Here is a 24,763-nt window from a genome sequence, read left to right on the forward strand (position 1 = left end):
ACGATTTCTCTTCTTGGTTATTATTTCTCCGGCTGTAGAAAAGACCCACTCACAGGGCACAGAGGAGGCGTCAGTGCGACACAGTTCGCGTATCGGTCACGTGACCGAAACAGCTCATGATCGGTCACGTGACTTTATAAAAGCGGTATGCGCACCGACACTGAGTTTTACTCTATGAGCTCTACGCATGCGCCCATGCATCGGTGTTGCCGGACCCATCACTAGTCCAGGGTGTAACCCGCCTTCTGCCCGAATGCAGCTGAGATAGGCTCCAGCAACCCCCGCGGCCCCAAAAGGGACAAGCGGTAGAAAATGGATGGATGGATGGACAGGAAATGTACATTTCACCTGCACAACCCCGAAAACAGTGCAGCCCAGCATTTGGTTAGCGGAAGTCATGGCTTACGATAGATTCCATAGCTTGAAAAACCCTCTTCCATCATTTTTGGAACACTTGGCCTTAACCGGTGAATGATGAAAGTATGTGGAATGTAACTGGAGAGAGCTTGTGTGTGCATGTTTTTTTCAGCCTAATCCACCCAACACCCACCCACACACGTGTGCTGCTCACACCAAATGTAACTGCACGCTGTAATCACTGCATTGTTAATTTTGTTGACTAAATATATCCATCTTAGTTATCGTCAATAGCCTATTTTCTACTGACTATAATTGGACGATAACTAATCAAAACAAATGCGTGTTGACTAAAATAATGACAAAATTACCGCCATGGGACGCACCGGATTATAAGGCGCACTGCGTAGAGCGGGTCTAGCATACTTGCCAACCCTCCCGATTTTCCCGGGAGACTCCCGAATTTCAGTGCCCTTCCCGAAAATGTCCCGGGGCAACCATTCTCCCGAATTTCTCCCGATTTCCACACGGACAACAATATTGGGGGCGTGCCTTTAAAGCACTACCTTTAGTGTCTTCAACAACCTATCGTCACGTCCGCTTTTCCTCCATACAAACAGCGTGCCGGCCCAGTCACATAATATCTACGGCTTTTACACACACATTAGTGAATGCAAGGCATTCTTGATCAACAGCCATACAGGTCACACTGAGGCTGGCCGTATAAACAACTAATACACTGTTACAAATAGGCGCCACACTGTGAACCCACACCAAACAAGAATGACAAACACATCCGCACCGTAACACACCATAAACACAACAGAACAAATACCCAGAACCCCTTGCAGCATTAACTCTTCCGGGACGCTACAATCTACACCCCCGACGCCCCCCCATCTCCCGAATTCGGAGGTCTCAAGGTTGGCAAGTATGTGGTCTAGGCAGGTCTATTTTCATACAAAAGGCGTGCCGGATTATAGGGCGCATTAAAGCCATCCATCCATTTTCTACCGCTATTATTATCATTATTGTTTTCTAAATTGAAAACACTTCCTTGTGGTCTACATAACATGTAATGATAGTTCATTGGTCAACATGTTGCATAGATTATGTTTTACAGATCATCTTCAAGCCGCTTTCTGACAGTCGCTTCAGGATGCGCCGTTTTGTGGGCGGTCTTATTTACGTAGCTCACGTTCGGCAGCGTCTTCTCCCCGTCATCTTTGTTGTAGCGGTATAGTGTGCAAGGACGGGAGTGGAAAAAGTGTCAAAAGATGGAGCTAACTGTTTTAATGACATTTAGACTTTACTTAAATAAATAACCAAGCAGCATCTCCTTATCTGGAAACAACAACACCGGAAATGTGTCCCGTGAAAAACCGTCCGACCGGAACTCTAATAACTAAAGTTCCTTGGGTAAATAATGTAAACTCACTACACCGGTATGTTTTAGCGCTTTCATGGTTAGTTTACTGACAGATATAAGTAAGAACTTTACGCTACTTTATATTAGAAATGTCAACAGCGGAGGATGAATGTCCCATAACAAGAAGATAGGGAAAAAGAAGAAGCTTATCTATCGACTATGGTGTCGACACAAACTACATAGGCGGACCCGCACAATTTTTCAGGATTTATGCAGATCAGCAGGTGCCAGAAGGTAAGAATAGTTGCTTTTGCATAATATCGCGAAACAAAACGCCAGATAATATGTCTTACCTTATACACACACAATAATATTACTTGTATGTTGAAGCACATCAAACGGTGTAGCCTACACTTATCTCTTATGTTTGACTCCCATCTACTGGTCACACTTATCATTACACCATTTACCAAATGTTATGTCAGACCCACTCGACATCCGTTGCTTTCGGTCTCCCCTAGAGGGGGGGGGTTACCCACATATGCGGTCCTCTCCAAGGTTTCTCATAGTCATTCACCGACGTCCCACTGGGGTGAGTTTTTCCTTGCCCGTATGTGGGCTCTGTACCGAGGATGTCGTTGTGGCTTGTACAGCCCTTTGAGACACTTGTGATTTAGGGCTATATAAATAAACATTGATTGATTGATTGATACCAAATAAAATAGCTTCGAGGTCGGTAAGCTCAACCAAACTTATTCCTTACATTAGCGCACCGGGTTATAAGGCGCACCGTCGAGTTTTCAGGGGGGAAAAGGATTTTAAGTGCGCCTTATAGTCCGGAAAATACGGTAATATAAAATTATTCATACTGGAATTAATTACAGTACTATTGCTATTAAAGACAGTAGAGCAGGAGCAAGGCCGCATACTTGACTTTTGTAGTACACCATGGATAAGATGCCCTTATGATGCACTTAAGTCAGTGTCCTCAGCACACTGTTCCGCTATTAATTCCACAATATGACAACCCAAAAGACCTGGGGCCGTACTTATCAAGCTTCTTAGAATTACTCCTAAGAAGTCTGCTAAGAGTTGACTTAAGAGTAAATAAATTCTTCGCTGAAAGCTGCACTTAAAAGTTAGTTATCAAGCGTCTTACTCACACTTTCAGCGAAGTGTAGGACTGAATCTTAAGTGTCACACTCAGAGCTGAATTACGACATTACTATGTGCCGTAAACGGAATTTTAAAATTCACCTAACGTCACCTAATTAGGTGACGTCATTTCTGTGTCCATAGAAATTACCAATCACGGAAGGGAATCCGTTGTCTAAGAATAAAGAAATATCTTGGAAATATTTAAGTGGACAATGGGAGTGTATATTTTGACAATAAACTACAAAATAATACAAAACAAACTAGTCCCCGCCGGCACTCACGCTACCGCTCCCTCTCTTCTATCGCCCACACACTCACTGACGTCACTCACCTCACGGCCACACACATACGCTACTGTCATAACATTTTCTTTCCAATTCATTAATTAGGCAACTAATTTGAAACTGGTGTGGGTGGCTCTATATATACTAGCCCACTGCAGACACATGCAGAAATCAACAAAGAATCGAAAAGTATTAAATCTGTGACAAAAATAATATCCGCTCTGTCTAAACGATACCGTTTGATCAGCTGCTCGTCATCAAAAAAAAAAAAACATTGTTCCGTTCCCTGAATGTTCGCGCACGTCTCTCTCGCCTCAGTGCCATCCCCTGCTGGCAACTCCTAACCACTTAAGACACCTCTGAAGGTCTCTTAAATATCGTGGAGAGTAGGAGTGATTCTTAGACTTAAGAACGTTGATAAAAAGCTTTTATTCTTAAGTTTGAGAGTAGGACTAAATTTATATTTATATATATATATATATATAATGTGTTCTAGATTTATAACACTGGTTGCTGTGTTTAAACGGGACAGAGGCCAAGACGCCAATTTTGCTCACAATTTGGAATACAAATAGTTTGTTTCTTTATTTGACCATTGTAGTTATATATTATTCAGCATTTAAAAAATTGCTTAATTTTGTCTAAAATGATAGCACCATAAGCTTAGTTTGAAATGTACTTACTGATGTATTCATGGAGTGCAGGTCTTGTTGTGAATTTAGTGTTGTGATGCTCAACAATAAGCTTAATAAAAGTGGTTTCAAGACAACTTCAAAGATACATTATCCTTTTTAATTTATATTTTGTCCGATAAAATCTACTGTAATTTCATCCGATTTAAAATGTTTAAGCACTTAATCAACTGAACCAATTTAAATGTCTAAAACCAAAATACATTTTCATCAAAACACCAACTAAAACTCAATCAAAAACTGCTGTCAAAATGAACAATTAATCACTGCGGATGTATTTGTATCACCATTAATATTTTTAGCGTGATATTTCCTAACAATAGCACGATAACTTTGAGGCATTGTGACCCACATCTGAATAGGGCTGAGTTAAATGAGCTCATCGTACGATTTGCATAATTGGCCATGACTGTGCGTGAGTTCTGTGCGATGTGGACAAAAATACACATCCCGACATAGGTCATTTTATATCCTATTATTTTCTTAAAATTATACATTTGCACAAATTAAATTAATGACAATTTCTGCCGCACCTTACAAATGAGGGTCTTTTAAAGGCCTACTGAAATGAATTTTTTTTATTTAAACGGGGATAGCAGATCTATTCTATGTGTCATACTTGATCATTTCGCGATATTGCCATATTTTTGCTGAAAGGATTTAGTATAGAACAACGACGATAAAGATTGCAACTTTTGGTATCTGATAAAAAAAAGGCTTGCACCTACCGGAAGTAGCGTGACGTAGTCAGTTGAACATATACGCAAAGTTCCCTATTGTTTACAATGATGGCCGCATGAAGTGAGAGAGATTCGGACCGAGAAAGCGACAATTTCCCCATTAATTTGAGCGAGGATGAAAGATTTGTGGATGAGTAAAGTGCAAGTGAAGGACTAGTGGGGAGTTGAAGCTATTCAGATAGGGAAGATGCTGTGAGAGCCGAGGGTGACCTGATATTCAGCTGGGAATGACTACAACAGTAAATAAACACAAGACATATATATACTCTATTAGCCACAACACAACCAGGCTTATATTTAATATGCCACAAATTAATCCTGCATAATAACACCTGCGTGTTTGTTATGCTAGCTCCTAGCTCCTCTGCTAGCTCCTAGCTCCATAGAACACGCCAATACAATTCAAACACCTGATCAACACACACAATCACTCAGCCCAAAAGACCGTTCACCTAACCCAAGGTTCATAAAGCTTATATATTTTTAAAAAGTTACGTACGTGACGCGCACGTACGGTACGGTACGTGTTATGCTAGCTCCTAGCTCCTCTGCTAGCTCCTAGCTCCATAGAACACGCCAATACAATTCAAACACATGATCAACACACACAATCACTCAGCCCAAAAGACCGTTCACCTAACCCAAGGTTCATAAAGCTTATATATTTTAAAAAAGTTACGTACATACGCAAAAAAAAGCCAAAGCTGCATACTCACAGTAGCACGTCTGCGTCTTTGTCATCCAAATCAAAGTAATCCTGGTAAGAGTCTGTGTTGTCCCAGTTCTCTACAGGCGTCTGTGTATCCAAATCAAAAGTCCTCCTGGTTAGAGTCTCTGTTATCCGAGTTCTTCCATCTTGACTGCATCTTTCGGGAATGTAAACAAAGAAGCGCCGGCTGTGTACTGTTGTGGCTGACTACGTTCGAAAAATACGTCCATTTCGCACCGACAACTTTCTTCTTTGCTTGCTTGGCTTCCTTCTCCATAATGCAATGAACATGATTGAAACAGATTCACGAACACAGATGTCCAGAATACTGTGGAATTATGAAATGAAAACAGAGCTTTTTCGTATCGGCTTCAATGTGGAAGGCATACCCGTGTTCGCCGGGCTACGTCACGCGCATACGTCATCCGCAGAGGCGTTTCGAACCGGAAGTTTAGCGGCAAATTTAAAATTGCACTTTATAAGTTAACCCGGCCGTATTGGCATGTGTTATAATGTTAAGATTTCATCATTGATATATAAACTATCAGACTGCGTGGTCGGTAGTAGTGGGTTTCAGTAGGCCTTTAAAGGCCTACTGAAATTAATTGTTTTTATTTAAACGGGGATAGCAGATCCATTCTATGTGTCATACTTGATCATTTTGCGATATTGCCATATTTTTGCTGAAAGGATTTAGTATAGAACAACGTCGATAAAGTTCGCAACTTTTGGTCTCTGATAAAAAAAAAACCTTGCCCCTACCGGAAGTAGCGTGACATTGTCAGTTGTTCACTCCCTCATATTTTCCTATTGTTTTCAACGCAGCTAGAGCTATTCGGACCGAAAAAGCGACGATTACCCCATTAATTTGAGCGAGGATGAAAGATTCGTGGACGAGGAACGTTAGAGTGACGGACTAGAATGCAGAGAAATACATATTTCTTTTCGCTCTGACCGTAACTTAGGTACAAGCTGGCTCATTGGATTCCACACTCTCTCCTTTTTCTATTGTGGATCACGGATTTGTATTTTAAACCACCTCGGATACTATATCATCTTGAAAATGAGAGTCGAGAACGGGAAATGGACATTCACAGTGCCTTTTATCTCCACGACAATACATCGACAAGGCTCTTTAGCAGGAGCTAACGTGATAGCATCTGTCTCAAATGCAGATAGAAACAAAATAAATAAATCCCTGACTGGAAGGATAGACAGAAGATCAACAATACTATTAAACCATGTACATGTAACTACACGGTTAATAGATCTCAGCCTGGCAAAGCTTAACAATGCTGTTGCTAACGACGCTAAGGCTGACTTAGCAACCGGACCTCACAGAGCTATGATAAAAACATTAGCGCTCCACCTACGCCAGCCAGCCCTCATCTGCTCTGCTCATCAACACCCGTGCTCACCTGCGTTCAAGCGATCGACGGCGCGACGAAGGACTTCACCCGATCATCCGTGCGGTGGCCGGTGAGCGGCTAGCATCGGCTAGCGCGTCTGCTATCCAAGTGAGTAGTCCTTGTTTTGTTGCTACAGCCAGCCGCTATACACCGATCCCACCTACAAAGTTCTTCTTTGCAGCCTCCATTGTTCATTAAACAAATTTCAAAAGATTCACCAACACAGATGTCCAGAATACTGTGGAATTATGAAATGAAAACAGAGCTTTTTTGTATTGTATTCAATGGGGAAGGCATACCTCTGTTCCCCGGGCTACGTCACGCGCATACGTCATCCTCCGAAGGCTTTTTCAACCGGAAGTGTGGCGGGAAATTTAAAATTGCACTTTATAAGTTAACCCGGCCGTATTGGCATGTTACAATGTTAAGATTTCATCATTGATGTATAAACTATCAGACTGCGTGGTCGGTAGTAGTGGGTTTCAGTAGGCCTTTAAGTTAAAACTAATTAAAGTAATACAATTGTATGATTGTATAAATACATGTAACGATTTTATTGATCAATTATAGTTTTTTTTGCGGACAATTTGAAAAATAAATCAATGTTTTTCTCCTTTTGCCTTTTTTGAATGACTGAGCATTTCATGAAATCTACTTTTATACCTAATCATGGCACCCACCTGTTCCCAATTTATCTGTTCACCTGTGGGATGTTCCAAATAAGTGTTTGATGAGCATTCATCAACTTTATTAGTATTTATTGCCACCTTTCCCAACTTCTTTGTCACATGTTGCTGGCATCAAATTCTAAAGTTAATGATTATTTGAACAACATTTTTTTTTTATCAGTTTGAACATCAAACATGTTATATTTGTAGCATATTCAACTGAATATGGGTTGGAAATGATTTGCAAATCATTGTATTTCGTTTATATTTACATCTAACACAATTTCCCAACTCATCGGGGCGGCATGGCGTAGTGGGTAGAGCGGCCTTGCCAGAAACCTGAGGGTTGCAGGTTCGCTCCCCGCCTCTTACCATCCAAAAAATCGCTGCCGTTGTGTCCTTGGGCAGGACACTTCACCCTTGCCCCCGGTGCCGCTCACACCGGAGAATGAATGATGAATGAATGAGTTGTAAAAATGAATGATGGGTTCTCACTTCTCTGTGAAGCGCTTTGAGTGTCTAGAAAAGCGCTATATAAATCTAATCCATTATTATTATTACCGTAATTTCCGGACTATAAGCCGCTACTTTTTCCCCTCGTTCTGGTCCCTGCGGCTTATACAAGGGTGCGGCTTATTTACGGCCTGTTCTTCTCCGACACCGACGAAGAGGATTTCGGTGGTTTTAGTACGCAGGAGGAAGACGATGACACAATGATTAAAGACTGACTTTTCATATACCGGTAGGCTGGTTATTTTGATAACGTACAGGCGAGCACTTTGTATTACTTTGCACCGTTGTATTATTTGTACTCTGCACGAATGCTGTTCGCCATGTCAAAGATGTGAAAGTTTGATTGAATGATTGAAAGATTTATTGTTAATAAATGGGACGCTTTGCGTTCCCAAACAGTCATCTCTGTCCCGACAATCCCCTCCGTGGTAGCAGGAACCCCTATATACTACGGTAATTACACATCAAAACCCTGCGGCTTATAGTCGGGTGCGGCTTATATATGGAGCAATCTGTATTTTCCCCTAAATTTAGCTGGTGCGGCTTATAGTCAGGTGCGGCTTATAGTCCGGAAATTACGGTATATGGAAACGGGGTTCGTAATTTTTTTTTAATGTTTTCTGCTGGTGGTGTGCCTCTGGATTTTTTCAATGAAAAAAATGTGCCTTGGCTCAGAAAAGGTTGAAAAACACTGTGTTTGAAGATACCGCAGTAGTAAACAGTAGGGAAGGAAGTGAGAAACAATGCTTGGTACATGGCCGACACGAAACAATTTGCCCTTATTTCCCGGGATCCTGTGAGTGCGTGTGTTTGTGGACATGTGTGCATGACCTCCCATTCCACAGTTGCGAAAGTCAGGCTTGTCACGACGTAATTAATGTTCAATCAGCGTTGTGTCTCTTCCCATTACACCGCTGGAAGTGCAGCCCAGAAGAATAAAATACATGATTGTGACTAACACTAGCATAGAAGTTGAAACAGAACATTTGGAAGGAGCAGCAACTTCAGTGACACACTTCAGTTGCATTGCATGTGGGCTCTGTACCGAGGATGTCGTTGTGGCTTGTACAGCCCTTTGAGACACTTGTGATTTAGGGCTATATAAATAAACATTGATTGATTGATTGATTGCTTGAGTTCACGTTGTTGTGCGTAGTAATCCTGCCCTGAATGCGGATTTGCAGGCAATCAAATGTCTTTGTGACTGAACTATACTGTATTGGTCTCGACTAGGAGAATAAACCCATCCATTTTCTACCGCTTGTACCTCTCGGGGTGGTGGGGGGTGCTGGATCCTATCCCAGCTGCACTCAGGGGGAAGGCGGGGTACACCCTGGACAAGAGCCACCTCATCCCAGGGCCAAGACATTTACTAATTTAATCAGAGAAAGGCATTGTTATATCTAACAACTCCTCTGATATAACTTGTAGTAAAAAACTCTGCAGACACTTTTTGTTCAAATCATCTTTGAGTTTGTGGATAAAATCATTTTATTCCTGAAATAATCATTAAACGTGTTTCATGTGTTGGTACCTGGAGTTGGGAGAAAACACATTTGTCCGGATTTGGAGGACACTTGGGACTTTTTTGAATTGGGACAGCCTTTGCGCACCGCGATGATGTCAGCACCCTACAAATGCGCACTGTAAAGGATGATGCAGCCTCCGAATTCAGACACAGTTTATGTCTGGTCTCAAGACTTGTGTTTTTCGTTTAGATGTTAAATTCAGCATAATACTCACTGAAGTAAAAATATAAATAAAAAGGTGACGCAAATGAGTGTCTTTTTGTGTCGATCCTCGTGATGTCTATGGGGCTAAATTGAATGTCAAATTTGACCAACTTCTTGATTTATGGCCACAATAATAATTGGTTAATATGTATGTCATGACATGTAAAAGGGTATTGTTAGATAGATAGATAGATAGATAGATAGATAGATAGATAGATAGATAGATAGATAGATAGATAGATAGATAGATAGATAGATAGTACTTTATTGATTCCTTCAGGAGAGTTCCCTCAGGAAAATTAAAATTCCAGCAGCAGTGTACAACATTGAGATCAAATTTAAAAAGTAAAAAGTAAATAATGGGGGTATAAGTGGAAACAAAATATAAAAATATTACAATAGAATACAAATAAAAAGCAACAATGAGAATAAAAATATAACAGTAAAATAAGAACATAGCAAGAGAAACTAGGCAGTGGTGACCATGTTATGAAAAAGTATTGCACTGTTATTGTTTTGCACCCCCTGTCATTCTAGTACCCCCCTTCCCCCCAGAGAGGAGTTGTACAGTCTAAAGGCGTGTGGGACAAAGGAGTTTTTTAGTATATTAGTCCTGCACTTGGGATGAAGCAGTCTAGCACTGAACAGACTCCTCTGGCTACTGATAACGGTATGCAGAGGGTGACTGGCATCATCCAGGATGCTCACTAGTTTTTCAACAGTCCTCTTCTCTGCCACCGTTGTTGGCGTTTATGGAATATTTTTTAGAGGGCTTTATGGGCAGGATGGAGCTACAGTGCTAGCCGTGTAGTAGGAGCCAAATATTACAAATTAAAATGCATAAAAAAGAGAAAAACATATGTTCTTGTCTCACATAGCGGTTGTAAATGATAGATAAAATAAATACTGCAGTTCCCCTTTAAGAGGAGATAAACAGATAGAATAATCAGGGATAGAGAATAATACTGTATTGCTAAAAAGTGTTAAAATGCACAACATCGTCAGCTACGGTATGTGCGTATGAGGTGTGATAAGGAGCAGTTACGATGCATACCGCCCTAGTTGTAATAACAAGCTGCTTTCGCAGACAGTCCAATTAAGTTAAGTTAAAGTATCAATGATTGTCACGCACACACTAGGTGTGGTGAAATTTGTCCTCTGCATTTGACCCATCCCCTTGATCACCTGGGAGGTGAGGGGAGCAGTGAGCAGCAGCGGTGGCCGCGCCCGGGAATCATTTTTGGTGATTTAACCCCCAATTCCAACCCTTGATGCTGAGTGCCAAGCAGGGAGGTAATGGGTCCCATTTTTATAGTCTTTGGTATGCCTCGGCCGGGGTTTGAACTCACGACCTACCTGATCTCAGGGCGGACACTCAATTCTACTATAATGTGTTTTTAAGTGAGGACAAACAGGTAGTGCCAAATTTATTTGTGGCAGTCCAAATAAATGAATGGATGGGGGAAACCTTTCATTCATTATTTTGTGGTGCTTCTTTGTTGCACACATTAAACCTTTCCTTTGCCTATGTTGCCCCTACTCAGGTACAGGAACATTTGGTCGCGTTTATCTGGTTCGGGACAAAAAGAGCAGGACCTTCTATGCCCTGAAGCAGATGAGGATCCCTGACGTAATCCGCCTAAAGCAGGAGCAACATGTCTTCAATGAAAAAGCCGTGCTGAAAGAGGTCAACCACCCATTCCTCATCCGACTGTGAGTTAGTTTCCCAAGCTTCATACAAAGCTCATCATATCCAAAGAAGTAGAGATAGGTATTTTTTTACATTTACCAATTTACGGTACCTATGGAATCATTATCAGTACTCAACGGTGCCAATTTGCTGTACTTTTGTGTGTATTTATGTGGTACTAATTGTTAATTTGACACTGAGCTGATAATGACAACAGTGCTGTCCAGTTGTTACATCATGCAAGTATGCATTTATTTTAGTTGGCCCTCCGTGTGTTGCCTTAGTTGGAAAGTAGTCTTTGCCATTAAGTTGGATGCAAAGTCTTGTCTTTTGTTGAGCCCTACAAAGTATTTGTCTGTAAGAATTACACTTATCATAAACCAGCTGTTTGATTGAAACATGCATCTTAGTTGTATTTTTGATTACCAATTTTGGAGGTGTTGAAATTGCCATGTAAAATATATTACATGGTAATTAGTAGCATGTGTTTGGCATATCCAATGTAAATTAGCATCGAGGTAGCGCATTTTGAAAAGTGGAGCCTTAGTTTTAAGTTCTTTCTATCAGGAATACTTGCTTTGTTGGCATGGAAAATTGCAATGGTATATAGAGGCAGTCAGCTATGAATGCGCCTGTTTGCCTGCCGAGTGTTTGAGCCGGTGCTGGGTCTGCAACCAGTTGTGGGTCGAAATACTGGACTGTTTAGTTTTATTTGAATCTACCCGGGAGAACCGACTGAATTCCGTCAGTACCTATTTACCGTATTTTTCGGACTATAAGTCAACGTTTTTTTCATAGTTTGGTTGTGGGTGCGACGTATACTCCGGAGCGACTTATGTGTGAAATTATTAACACATTACCGTAAAATATCAAATAATATTATTTATCTCATTCGCGTGAGCGACGAAGAAAATGTCCGCACTCGTCACACACACGTCAGCAATCGTCACTCACACGCCAACCAATAAGAATTCAGCAGGTGAGGGTCATGGCAGAAGTGCATTGTGGGTCATGGAATGCTAACTGCTATATGCTATTAAAATGGATCACATCAACATTGGCGGTAACTTATAAAAACTGAGAAGGGCTGAACTAAAATGGCACCGAAAAGGAAATCATATACTGCAGATTACAAGCCGGACGTAGTGAAATATGCAGCAGAAAACGGCGATCGAGCAGCAGAAAGAAAGAGAGCGGCGCATACCAGGAGCGACAACGAGGAAGAAGATTTCATGGGATTTAGCGATCAGGAGTGACAGATTGTTTGGTTAACGTATAGCATGTTCTATATGTTATAGTTATTTGAATGACTCTCACCATAATATGTTACGTTAACATACCAGGCACGTTCTCAGTTGGTTATTTATGCGTCATATAACGTACACTTATTCAGCCTGTTTTTCACTATTCTTTATTTATTTTAAATTGCCTTTCAAATGTCTATTCTTGGTGTTGGATTTTATCAAATAAATTTCCCCAAAAAATGCGACTTATACTCCAGTGCGACGTATATATGTTTTTTTCCGTCTTTATTGTGCATTTTCGGCCGGTGCGACGTATACTCCGGAGCGACTTATAGTCCGAAAAATACAGTAAGTACCGAATTTGGTACCCATACCTACATATAAGTTCCTTAAGATGATTCCAATACTTATTTGATTTTTAAGCTTTCAGGGACTTTTGTCTAGATGTCTTTCAGCCATTATGTTCCAGTTTTCTCACTAGGTTTAGAGCTTTGGTGGTCAGCATGTGGGTAGCAAGAATCACTGTAACAAACTGTTTATTGAACCGTATTGAAGTAAACACCCAAAATGTTTTCATGACAACATTCAGGGTTCTTGCGCATCCTGTAAAAAAAATAGTTTTGAATTTTTAGGCATGAAAAACATATGGACAATTTTATCGGACTTGTAAAGCAAATGCAACAATAAGGCACGGAGGTTAGCTATTTCTAGCCGGCGCAGGGCTCCACGTGACGCTACCAGCCAATCAAATTTTAATTTACGCGTAGAGTAGTTCTGCAACAGAGTGCTTCAAATAGACTTTGTCACTAGATTTAGGGACTTTTTTAAAAACCCCGCCTGTAAGTTTATAAGGTTTCCAAAGTATTGGTCTGCAAGTGTGCGCCTTTTCTCTCCCAAGAGGAGCTGAGAGTTCTAGTGGACATGTTGTTTACTTGGTTGTATGCAGGGAGGTGCAACAAACAGTATCTGTGATTTCAGCAAAGTGGGAGCTTTCAGGTAATTACAGTTAACTGGTAATCTTAATAAACAACTTGAGGATGCTGTGTTGGAGGTCCTGTGGTCATCTGGGACCTTGCGTTTCTTGTTATTAATGAGTGCTTTTAATCTCTATTGGAAAAATTGCACACACTAGGGCCAATTTAGTGTTGCCAATCAACCTATCCCCAGGTGCATGTTTTTGGCGGTGGGAGGAAGCCGTAGTACCCGGAGAGAACACACGCAGTCACGGGGAGAACATGCAAACTCCACACAGAAAGATCCCGAGCCCGGGATTGAACTCAGGACCTTCGTATTGTGAGGCACATGCACTCACCCCTGTTCCACCGTGCTGCCCTTGAAATTGGCCCTAGTGTGTGAATGTGAGCGTGAATGTTGTCTGTCTATCTGTGTTGGCCCTGCGATGAGGTGGCGACTTGTCCGGGGTGTACCCCGCCTTCCGCCCGAATGCAGCTGAGATAGGCTCCAGCAACCCCGCGACCCCAAAAAGGACAAGCGGTAGAAAAGGGATGGATGGATGGAAAAATTGCAAAAATATCAAGTTAACTTACTGTTCCTTTGACCTGAAAACATGTGGTTGCACTTCTGCATTTGTTTAATAAACATCAATGTATTTGCCTAACTTGAATCTAGACACAAATGACTTAAACAGCATTTTGTTCTTTGCCAGGTTTTGGACGCACCATGACGAACGCTTCCTCTATATGTTGATGGATTATGTGCCTGGCGGGGAGCTGTTCAGCTACCTTCGCAACCGTGGCCGTTTCATCAACACAACAGCTCTTTTCTACGCTTCTGAGATTGTCTGTGCTATTGAATACCTGCACTCTAAAGACATTGTCTACCGTGACCTAAAGCCAGAGAACATCCTGCTGGACAGGGAGGGCCATATCCGTCTGACCGACTTCGGCTTTGCCAAGAAGCTTTCTGAGAGGTCCTTATAGTCAATCATTTGTGCTCATTGATTTATTCTCATTTTAGCATCCAATTACCGTATTTTCCGCACTATAAGGCGCACCAGATTATAATGCGCACCTTCAATGAATGGCCTATTTTAAAACTTGGTTCATATATAAGGTGCACCGCATTATAAGGCGCATAGAATAGACGCTACAGTAGAGGCTGGGGTTACGTTATGCATCCATTAGATGGAGCTGCGCTAAAGGGAATGTCAACAAAACAAATAGTGATTGTACTGACACTTATACTTGCTGCTCTCTGTTCAACAACTCAATGTTCAAGTTTGTCCTCCAACTGTAGCCATCTCGCTTTGTTCCCTCGGAAACTCTGTTTAGTCTTCTTTACTTGGCGCAGGTCATCATGTTGCTTCCGCCACTTCCGCACCATTGATTCGTTAATGTTAAATTCTCTCGCTGCTGCTCTATTCCCGTGTTCTACTGCGTGACTCATCGCCTTGAGTTTAAACTGCATCGTAGGCGTGTCTCTTAATAGGAGCCATTTTTGGGTCTTTACATTACAAGTTTAGGTCTCGCAACTACGGTTAGCAGCCGCCGACTTCATTTTCCTCCGTAGAAGATGAAGCGCTTCTTCTTCTACGGTAAGCAGAAGTTGGCGGCTGCTTACCGGCTTCTACAGTAAGCAGAAAATTGGCGGCTGCTTACCGTAGAAGAAGAAGCGCTTCTTCTACGGTAAGAAGCCGCCGACTTCATTTTCCCCCGTAGAAGAAGAAGCGCTTCTTCTTCTACGGTAAGCAGCCGTAGAAGGGGGAAAATGAAGTCGGCGTAGTTACCGTAGTTGCGAGACCTGTTTTGGTCAATGTTGGTCCATATATAAGGGGCACCGGATTATAAGGCGCACTGTCAGCTTTTGAGGAAATTGGAGGTTTTTAGGTGCGCCTTATAGAGCGGAAAATACGGTACTATAACAGATAGGGTTAATATAATATCATTTAATCACATGTTTACCCCCAAAGTTAGCCTTTAACAGTTAGCCCTTTTTCACCTAGCTTTATACTGTATACTATTTGTCTGCTTACATTTAGTCACATTTCTTCACTTCCTGTGTTTAAAATTAAATACCGGTAGGTTTGTTGTAACAGAGACAGGATGTGTAAGTTATATATAAATAAGTCAAAATAAGTACTTCATTGCAATACAAAAGGTGATTTTAGTAATTATTGTAAAAAGTGTTGTTGATGAGCACAGAGATCAGACATTTCTTGCAGTTGGTCAGCAGAGTTGCACGCATCTCATGAGGGATTTTGGTCCTCTCGTCTGTACGGATTTGCTTCAAAACCAGAAGTTTTCGAGGCTGTCATTTGGTAACTCAAGGTTTTTTGCACGCTTTGACAGTAGGGATGCTATTATTGGATTCATATTTTAATATTTCTCTGTAAACACCTCCATTTTGCTATTTTGTGACCACATTACATTTTCCTTGTGTCAGGTGTGGATGTTTAAACTTATAGTACTTTACAGTCTTGGGCAGGTTTACAGTCTTGTCAGTGAGGTCCTTTGACAGCTCTTTGGTCTTGTCCACGGTGGTGCAGAGATTTGAATGCAAGATAGTGTTTGTGTGATGGCTATATTTTATACACAGAATTAGTTGAGATTAGGAGTACTTTCTTTAAAAGACAGGATAGATCGGTGTGTTTCATGGACTAATAACCGCTCTGAAATACACATTCCTAACCTTTAAAATACATTTTCAATTTGTTTTACATCCTGTCTCTTTCTGTTAGAGTAACCCTATCATAAAAACTATTGACATATTTTTAATGGTCTAAACTTTACAAAAATCCAAGATATACCTAGTATATCATATGAAACAAATGATATTAACAGAACAACCAATGTGTTGTTTTTTGAAATGTTATTTTCCAAATTAATCAAGAAAAGCTAAAGTATACATATTTCACATAACTTTGTACTTTTTTTCTAATCTGCATATTTATTGTACTTTATATCCTTTTGTAAATTACTTATTTTGACAAACTTCACATTCCATGTGTTTTATTGTTTATTATTTTATCTAACTTGACCAGTTTGACTATCTGTAAGTCTGTGTTTAAAATACTGCAATACATTTTTAGGAACATATGCCTGTAGCGATTGCACAATTCTGTTACTACCATAAATTAGGGACCTGAGAATTTTCCGAAACAATAAGGCTGACAGCAAAAACTATTTTAAAATTATGAAATGTATAAATAGATTCAGTTCATTGTGTACATCTGTACAGCAATGCATATAAAACATTTTTTCTCCAGAACCTTGTAGAAAGGTGGTGTAAAATTCTCTATAATATAAAGCACTCTACAACCTCACACATGCATGCACCCCATGCTGATCTTCATAATGGGTCAATAGGAGCCTGACATCTTCTTTATTTGTTTTTTTGAGTAGAACCTGGACACTCTGTGGTACTCCAGAGTATCTAGCTCCAGAAGTCATCCAAAGCAAAGGTCACGGTCGAGCAGTGGACTGGTGGGCTCTCGGCATCCTCATCTTTGAAATGCTGGCAGGGTGCGTACTGCTGTATTTACTAATTACTGACTTTGACCAGTTTGGGGCGTGGGTATGATATTTTTATATCAACCAATGGTGTGCATTAAACCAGGACATGGTAGGAAGCAGAATAGATATTAAGTAATATAATCAATCATGTGTTTTAGGGAAACGTATCCTCCTATTGGCGTGCTGCAATCTGCGTATATATGTACATGCACATATAACATATACTTTTTTTCTTTAGGTACCCACCTTTCTTTGATGACAATCCTTTTGGAATCTACCAAAAAATCCTGGCAGGAAAACTGGACTTTCCACGTCATCTAGATTTCTATGTCAAGTAAGCTTTAATTTTGAATGCATACAATTCACACCATTTGTTAGGGCTAGGTAACATGGTCAATTCCTTAAATCAATGCGATGTCAATTCATTAGGTTCTAAATCGATAAATTCGATACGCGCTTAATTATTGAACATTTCTCATCTCTTATGAAATACTTTCAGTTTTCTCTTCGCCATAAACAACTTTATACTATTTAAACTTGAACTGTAAAAGTCTGTCTCTATCTCTGCAAATTGCATTAAAGGGGAACTGCACTTTTGTGGAATTTTGCCTATCGTTCACAATTCTTTTAAAGACAAGAACACAGTGACGTGCGGTGAGGTTCATGGCTGGTGAGGCACTGACTTCATCACAGTCAGATTTACAAACATATGAACCCTAAAGAGTATCTTATTCACCATTTGATTGGCAGCAGTTAACGGGTTATGTTCAAAAGCTCATACCAGCATTCTTCCCTGCTTGGCACTCAGCATCAAGGGTTGGAATTGGGGGTTATATAACCAAAAATTATTCCCGGGCGTGGCGCCGCTGCTGCCCACTGCTCCCCTCACCTCCTAGGGGGTGATCAAGGGGATGGGTCAAAAGCAGAGGACAAATTTCATTACAGCTCTTTGGTCTTGTCCACGGTGGTGCAGAGATTTGAATGCAAGATAGTGTTTGTGTGATGGCTATATTTTATACACAGAATTAGTTGAGATTAGGAGTACTTAATTTTTTTTCTTTTTACATTTTTTTTCTTTCCATGATGGCACGTGAGGCCCCGCCTCACCTGCCTCCCCTGACTGCACGTCACTGCAAGAACATATATGTTTATATCTTTTTTTATGCATTCTAACTTGCAATATACGGCAAGTACGAGAGGTGGCTAACAATGCAGATAATGGGAGTACACTATTCCGCCAATAAAGCCTTCTAAAAACACATCCAAAAACTGCTAACAATACTCTATTTAAATCTTGTGTCCTGAGTATCAACCAAGTAGTAGCAATATTGTCATTATAAGCGCTAAAGCAGACAATCTATTTTTAGTGGCGCCGTGACCACAGAGAACTAACTAGCTTATGCTGCTATATTGTCATACTGAGCAAAAAGACGCTCGTTTGCGGCAACTTTTTTTTTTTAACCATTAGTGAGGATTATAATGAATTCTTCATCAAAACAGAACGATATGAACATCCTATCAGTCTGCTACCCAATGAGAGCTGACATTTTACAGTAAGTGGTTGCTTTTGTATGTTTGTAGTTCATATTTCTTATTCAGCACTTAGCAATACAGCTGCATGTTTAGTGTTTCACTAAAGCTGCATCTGTTTAGCACACAGCTTGTAAAACGTGTTTCTCATCCTCCTTCTATTCAGGCTAAAAAAGATTAGGTTCTGGATCATCATTTGTGTCAAAATAGTCTTTGTTGTCTCTCGTGAAGTATGCTGTATGCCGTGTTGTTGTTGAAGGGAAAAGCAGCAATTGTGATGCGTCTGTAAAATTATTGCGCCATTGTATGCTTAAAATAAACAAAATATGTAAATATTAAATGTTATTTTGAATGTGTCTGTTACTACATTGCATACAGGTATGTATACTTTTACAGCATGTACATAAAACCTTGATGGTGTTTGTATTTTTTAGAGTGCTTTATAGGCAGAATAGAGCGACTTCTATTGGCTCCATTGTTAGCTGACTTTTGCTAGCGTTTATCTACGAGCTAGAATGCTTAAAAAAAGAAAAGCACATGTGTTCATGTCTTACATAAGGATTGTGAATGATAGACACATTTCCAAAAAAAAGTGCAGTTCCCCTTTAAGTTATGGTTCAAGGTTATGATTCATTTGTTTCAGACATGATTAACAAGTTATAATAAGGAATATCACATGGGTACATTTGCACAATTCAACATACAATGTCTGAAAAGTAGTAGGAAGAAGTAAAGCTTATGTTTAATCCTACACCTATTTTACACCAAATCTTTACATGTTTGAATTAGGTTCAAAATAACAATGAACGCCAGCACAAAACAAAGGTCAAAGATATTTCAGGAAAAATAATAATGTGACTTTTTAGTTTGTGATGCCATTTTTCTTAACATTGGAAGGAGACCGAAGTGCAGTAAAATTGTCCTAGTTTGATTATACCCTGAGTTTAAAATCCAAGTACCGGTAATCATAATTGTACATCTCCATTATTTCCCAGTGACATTTAATGTATCTGTCGTGGTGTTGTATCTTGTTATGTAGTCAATTTTGGTGAAGGTACAGGTTTTTGTTACTAAGCCGTTAGAAAAGTTCAGAAGAAAACTGAATCGTTGAAAAACTAAAGCAATTTTTTCTATGAAAAATAATGTAAATCCATTTACAGTATTTTTCGGACTATAAGTCCCTGTTTTTTCCATAGTTTGGCCGGGGCTGCGACTTATACTCAGGAGCGACTTATGTGTGAAATTATTAACACATTACCGTAAAATATCAAATAATATTATTTAGCTCATTTACGTAAGAGACTAGACGTATAAGATTTCATGGGATTTAGTGATTAGGAGTGACAGATTGTTTGGTAAATGTATAGCATGTTCTATATGTTATAGTTATTTGAATGACTCTTACCATAATATGTTACGTTAACATACCAGGCACGTTCTCAGTTGGTTATTTATGCGTCATATAACGTACACTTATTCAGCCTGTTGTTCACTATTCTTTTTTTATTTTAAATTGCCTTTCAAATGTCTATTCTTGGTGTTGGGTTTTATCAAATACATTTCCCCAAAAAATGCGATTTATACTCCACTGGGACTTATATATGTTTTTTTCATTCTTTATTATGCATTTTCGGCCGGTGCGACTTATACTCCGAAAAATACGGTAATCCGTTTCAGACACCCAAAAATATTAACACAAAACACATTTTATAAAGAATAATTATAATTTTATATGCAGAAAACAATGTGAAAAATGTTAACATTTAACATAACTTTTATCTTTATTGAAGACTTGTTGGCCAAGACAGCGATCAGTGGAAGGGGAGAAGGTGACCTTCAAACTTTGAGGGACAGCGTGGCGAAGTTGGTAGAGTGGCTGTGCCAGCAATCGGAGGGTTGCTGGTTGCTGGGGTTCAATCCCCGCCTTCTACCATCCTAGTTACGTCTGTTGTGTCCTTGGGCAAGACACTTCACCCTTTGCCCCTGATGGCTGCTGGTTAGCGCCTTGCATGGCAGCTCCCGCCATCAGTGTGTGAATGTGTGTGTGAATGGGTGAATGTGGAAATAGTGTCAAAGCGCTTTGAGTACCTTGAAGGTAGCAGCTCCCGCCATCAGTGTGTGAATGTGTGTGTGAATGGGTGAATGTGGAAATAGTGTCAAAGCGCTTTGAGTACCTTGAAGGTAGAAAAGCGCTATACAAGTATAACCCATTTATCATTTATCATTTTGCGGGCAAATTCTTTCTTAATTTTAATAGTGTTTCTCTTTTTTGGTCCAATTGTGGATTTGTTTGTGGTATGACACAATAAAAAAAGTACAGCAATTGAGTTGTGAACGTGCAGGTTTTTTTGTTTGAACATTCCATTCCACAGGATGATATGCAGGAAAACAGACTAGTTTGTTATGTGCGATAAGTAAAAGGTAAATGGGTTATTCTTGTATAGCGCTTTTCTACCTTCAAGGTACTCAAAGCGCTTTGACACAATTTCCACATTCACCCATTCACACACACATTCACACTGATGGCGGGAGCTGCCATGCAAGGCTCTAACCACGACCCATCAGGAGCAAGGCTGAAGTGTCTTGCTCAAGGACAAAACAGACTTGACTAGGATGGCGGAAACTGGGGATCAAACTAGGAACCCTCAAGTTGCTGGCAGGGCCGCTCTACCACCCAAGCCACGCCGTCCCCAAGTAAAGGGGTTTATGAAAACCGGGGACAAAGTTTTGGCAAACACCTTTCTCAAAATCTGAATCATATACACCGTAAGGCCTAAAAATAAAGTACCACCGTATTGCCTAAAGATTGACTGTCCCTTACTCACTGTGTTTGTGTCCCCCCACAGAGACATCATCAAGAAGTTTCTGGTGGTTGATCGAGGAAGAAGACTTGGCAACATGAAAGTGAGTTAAAGTGATTTTGTCTTTACGTTGAACCTGAACCTTTACACTGAGGCAACTGACTCAAACTATTTAGAAAGTGATACACTTGAAACTATTAGAAAATGGTACGTTTTGTGTCACAGCGCATTCCAGCAACAGTGACACGTTGTTACTTGATGTATTTTTTTTCCTTTAAGATCACCAAAGTGATGACTAAACAAAATCTACTTACGGCAACAAACGTGCTAATAAAATATATGTTTTTTGTTCAATTCAAAATACATTTGTATTGCACTAAAAAGTGTCAAATAAGGAACACGTTCACACACCTGCCATTTTGCACACATTTTTCGTACTCTGGAACGCATTTTGACCTTTGAATAAGCTTGTACGTTTTGCTAATCTCCTGGGGCCTCATTTATACAACTGCATCGATTGAAATGGAAAACAATGCATAAGCACTATTCTCAGAATGTACACTAAAAAAAACAGGTTTTTTTTAAATACACGCTGCGCACACTTGTGTGCACTCTTCTTCTTATAAATCACACTTGCAGTGAATTGTGCCCAGAAGAGTTCCACAGCCGTGTCCTCCCACTACTCCTCCCACAATCTAATCCAGGGGTGTCAAACTCAAATACAGAGTGGGCCAAAATTTAAAACTGAACAAAGCCGTGAGCCAAGGTTGAACAAATTAACCTTTTAATAGGGACCCAAACAAGTTTTGCATTGAATATTGAACAAGCAAGGCTTATATAACTTTATAGTGACATGCAAAATCGAGTTTCAAATAATGATAATAACAATTAAAAAATATCAATGGTATAACAAATACAATTTAAATAAAAATGGAATGCCTCCTTTCTATTTGCAGCCTTCTGAGGTAAATATCAACATTAACTGTTCCCACAGGCTAATACATTTGAAAATAAAATAACAATGAATAAACCAACCATTCAGGACTTAAAACTGCTCAGTTTGCAACACACTGATCTAATCTGATGTGCCCAAGCCAGATACCTGGCATCTTTTCTTGGATGCTAGTTCATTAATGTCGGGGCTCAGGCTTTGAGCTGAGGCAACCTTCATTATCGAACGAAGGTGTTCATCAGTCATTATATCTCGTAGTCCACCCGGACCACAGTCTTGGGGGCGTGCCTAAAGGCACTGCCTTTAACGTCCTCTACGAGCTGTCGTCACGTCCGCTTTTCATCCATTCTAACAACGTGCCAGCCCAGTCACCTTGTAGAGTCCCGGAAGAGTTAGTGCTGCAAAGGGTTCTGGGTATTTGTTCTGTTGTGTTTATGTGCGGATGTTCTCCCGAAATGTGTGTCAATAAATGTGTTTTTGTACACCTGTACAAGGTGATGATGTTCTTTTTTAAGGGGAGTGCATAAGTGACCAAATATCATCCTAACAGGAGTACCGGTATGTAAAATCTGTTTATGTACTCTAGTCTGACATCACCTAGGGGTCAAAGTTGTTCAGTACATACATAAGACAAAAGAAGTGACCAAGTTTTCCCACTGGGGCTACTGAAAAAACGTCTCATGCCAGCGAAAACAACTTTGGAGACAAGGAAGGCAAATTTAAGCAATTCAACCTAAGCTTCCATGCTAAATGCATTTGCCCATTTCCTGTCAAAATGCAATTTCCTGCTAAAAGTAGATACTGCAGTGGAGCATCATGGGAAATGTAAGGTATGGTTCTCACGGTTTTCCCCTTGTGATGTAAATTGTTATTTTGTAGTTTTTAAAATCAGATCCTCATCATGAAATGTTTAAGTTACGTTCTTGCTCCTTTTACTTTAGAATGGCACAGAAGATGTGAAAAAGCATCGATGGTTCAAGGCTGTTGACTGGGAGACTGTTCCTCTGAGAAAAATGAAGGTAATGCTTGAAACAATACAGTGCGGAAAATAAGGATTTGACTTCCTGCTGATTTACTAAGTTTACCCTTAAAGGGGAACTGCACTTTTTTTGGAATTGTGCCTATTGTTTACATTCATTTTTCATTTTCTAACATGTAAAAAATGGCTCGTTCTTGGTGGCTAGCAATGCAGCTAATGGGAGCAGTCTATTCTACCTCTGAATCACTTTAAAAATGCATTCAAAAACCGTCAAGAATACTTTATTTACGTTCCCTAACCTGTATAATAACCAGGCTATAGCGATATTGTTATTGTAAGAGCACATCGGCGTGCTACAGGATTAGCTGTAGAAGCTAACCACAGCAAAAGATAAGTTTGCTTCTACGACAGAACGAAACGTGTTTGAGTTTGTAATGCACAACACTGCAATAAGACACCGATCTGTACTGACTGAAAAACATGAACAATCATATTACAGTATCTGTAAAGTATTAGCCCACATTTCATGTTTTGTTTGTACACAGCTAGCCAGACTGTCATGATACATAAAATGACCAAAATACGGTAAATATTGTACATATTACTAGTTATGAACTTATCTGTTACTTCATTATATATACACTTGCAGTGTGTATATAGGGTTGCCAACTGTCCCGTATTACCCGTGACGTCACGTATTTGAGGCAAAAGACCCGCGTCCCGTACACGTACTCGGTTCTGTTTTGCACATTTTACATTGATCAGCATTTATTTTATTTAAGTATAACGTTTCGAGCAAGCGCTCTTTTTCAAACTGCTGTGGCAGTGTGTGCAGACCTTTCTTTCTTTCTTGTTCTTGTAAGTGTTCCTTTTTTGATCCAGCACCCATCCCAATTGGGTTTTTGATTTTTTTTGTCCCTCTGTTTTGCACATTTTGAAAAAATAAATGTATGGTTGAAGAATACAATTTTCTTGTGATTATGGTATGAATAGGACTTACAGTTTCAGGCCCGGACTGAAATAGGGGACACACAAATTTTATAAGGGACACTTAAAATTTTCCGACCGCCTGCGAGTTGTCCCTTATTTCAAAGTCTAGGTGTTGGCAACCCTATGTGTATACAAAACGTTGATGGAGGACTGGATCTGGCCAATCAAAGTCTATGAGCACGAACTGATGAAGCCTACTTGGATGAGCGGTGAAACGTCCTCTAAGACAAACCAAACAGTCCACTACACCTCCCTGATACCGAAGTACATGTCAAACTACTTCCTTAACGTAAATGACCGCCATAACCACAACACCAGGGGGAGCTCAGATTCCGAACTAACAAAGGTCTTAACTCATTCTCTTTCTATGCCACATCAATGTGGAATGCGCTCCCAACAGGTATAAAAGAAAGGGCATCTCTATCCTCCTTCAAAACCACAATAAAAGTTCACCTCCAGGCAACTACAACCCT

At 40.1% G+C, this 24,763-nt stretch overlaps 1 protein-coding gene across 1 annotated transcript in view; it reads left to right on the top strand.

Moving 5' to 3' along the window:
- prkx (protein kinase X-linked) overlaps positions 1-24,763 on the top strand; it is a 29,211-nt gene that overhangs the window by 1,446 nt on the left and 3,002 nt on the right. Inside the window, exons 2-7 of the mRNA XM_062054041.1 lie at positions 11,177-11,345; positions 14,233-14,496; positions 16,928-17,047; positions 17,277-17,372; positions 21,415-21,472; positions 23,263-23,340. Of these exons, the coding sequence (XP_061910025.1) occupies positions 11,177-11,345; positions 14,233-14,496; positions 16,928-17,047; positions 17,277-17,372; positions 21,415-21,472; positions 23,263-23,340 (785 nt within the window). The remainder of the gene's footprint in view (positions 1-11,176; positions 11,346-14,232; positions 14,497-16,927; positions 17,048-17,276; positions 17,373-21,414; positions 21,473-23,262; positions 23,341-24,763) is intronic.

This window comes from Entelurus aequoreus, linkage group LG07 (genome assembly GCF_033978785.1).
Source record: "Entelurus aequoreus isolate RoL-2023_Sb linkage group LG07, RoL_Eaeq_v1.1, whole genome shotgun sequence".
Taxonomy (NCBI): Eukaryota; Metazoa; Chordata; class Actinopteri; order Syngnathiformes; family Syngnathidae; genus Entelurus; species Entelurus aequoreus.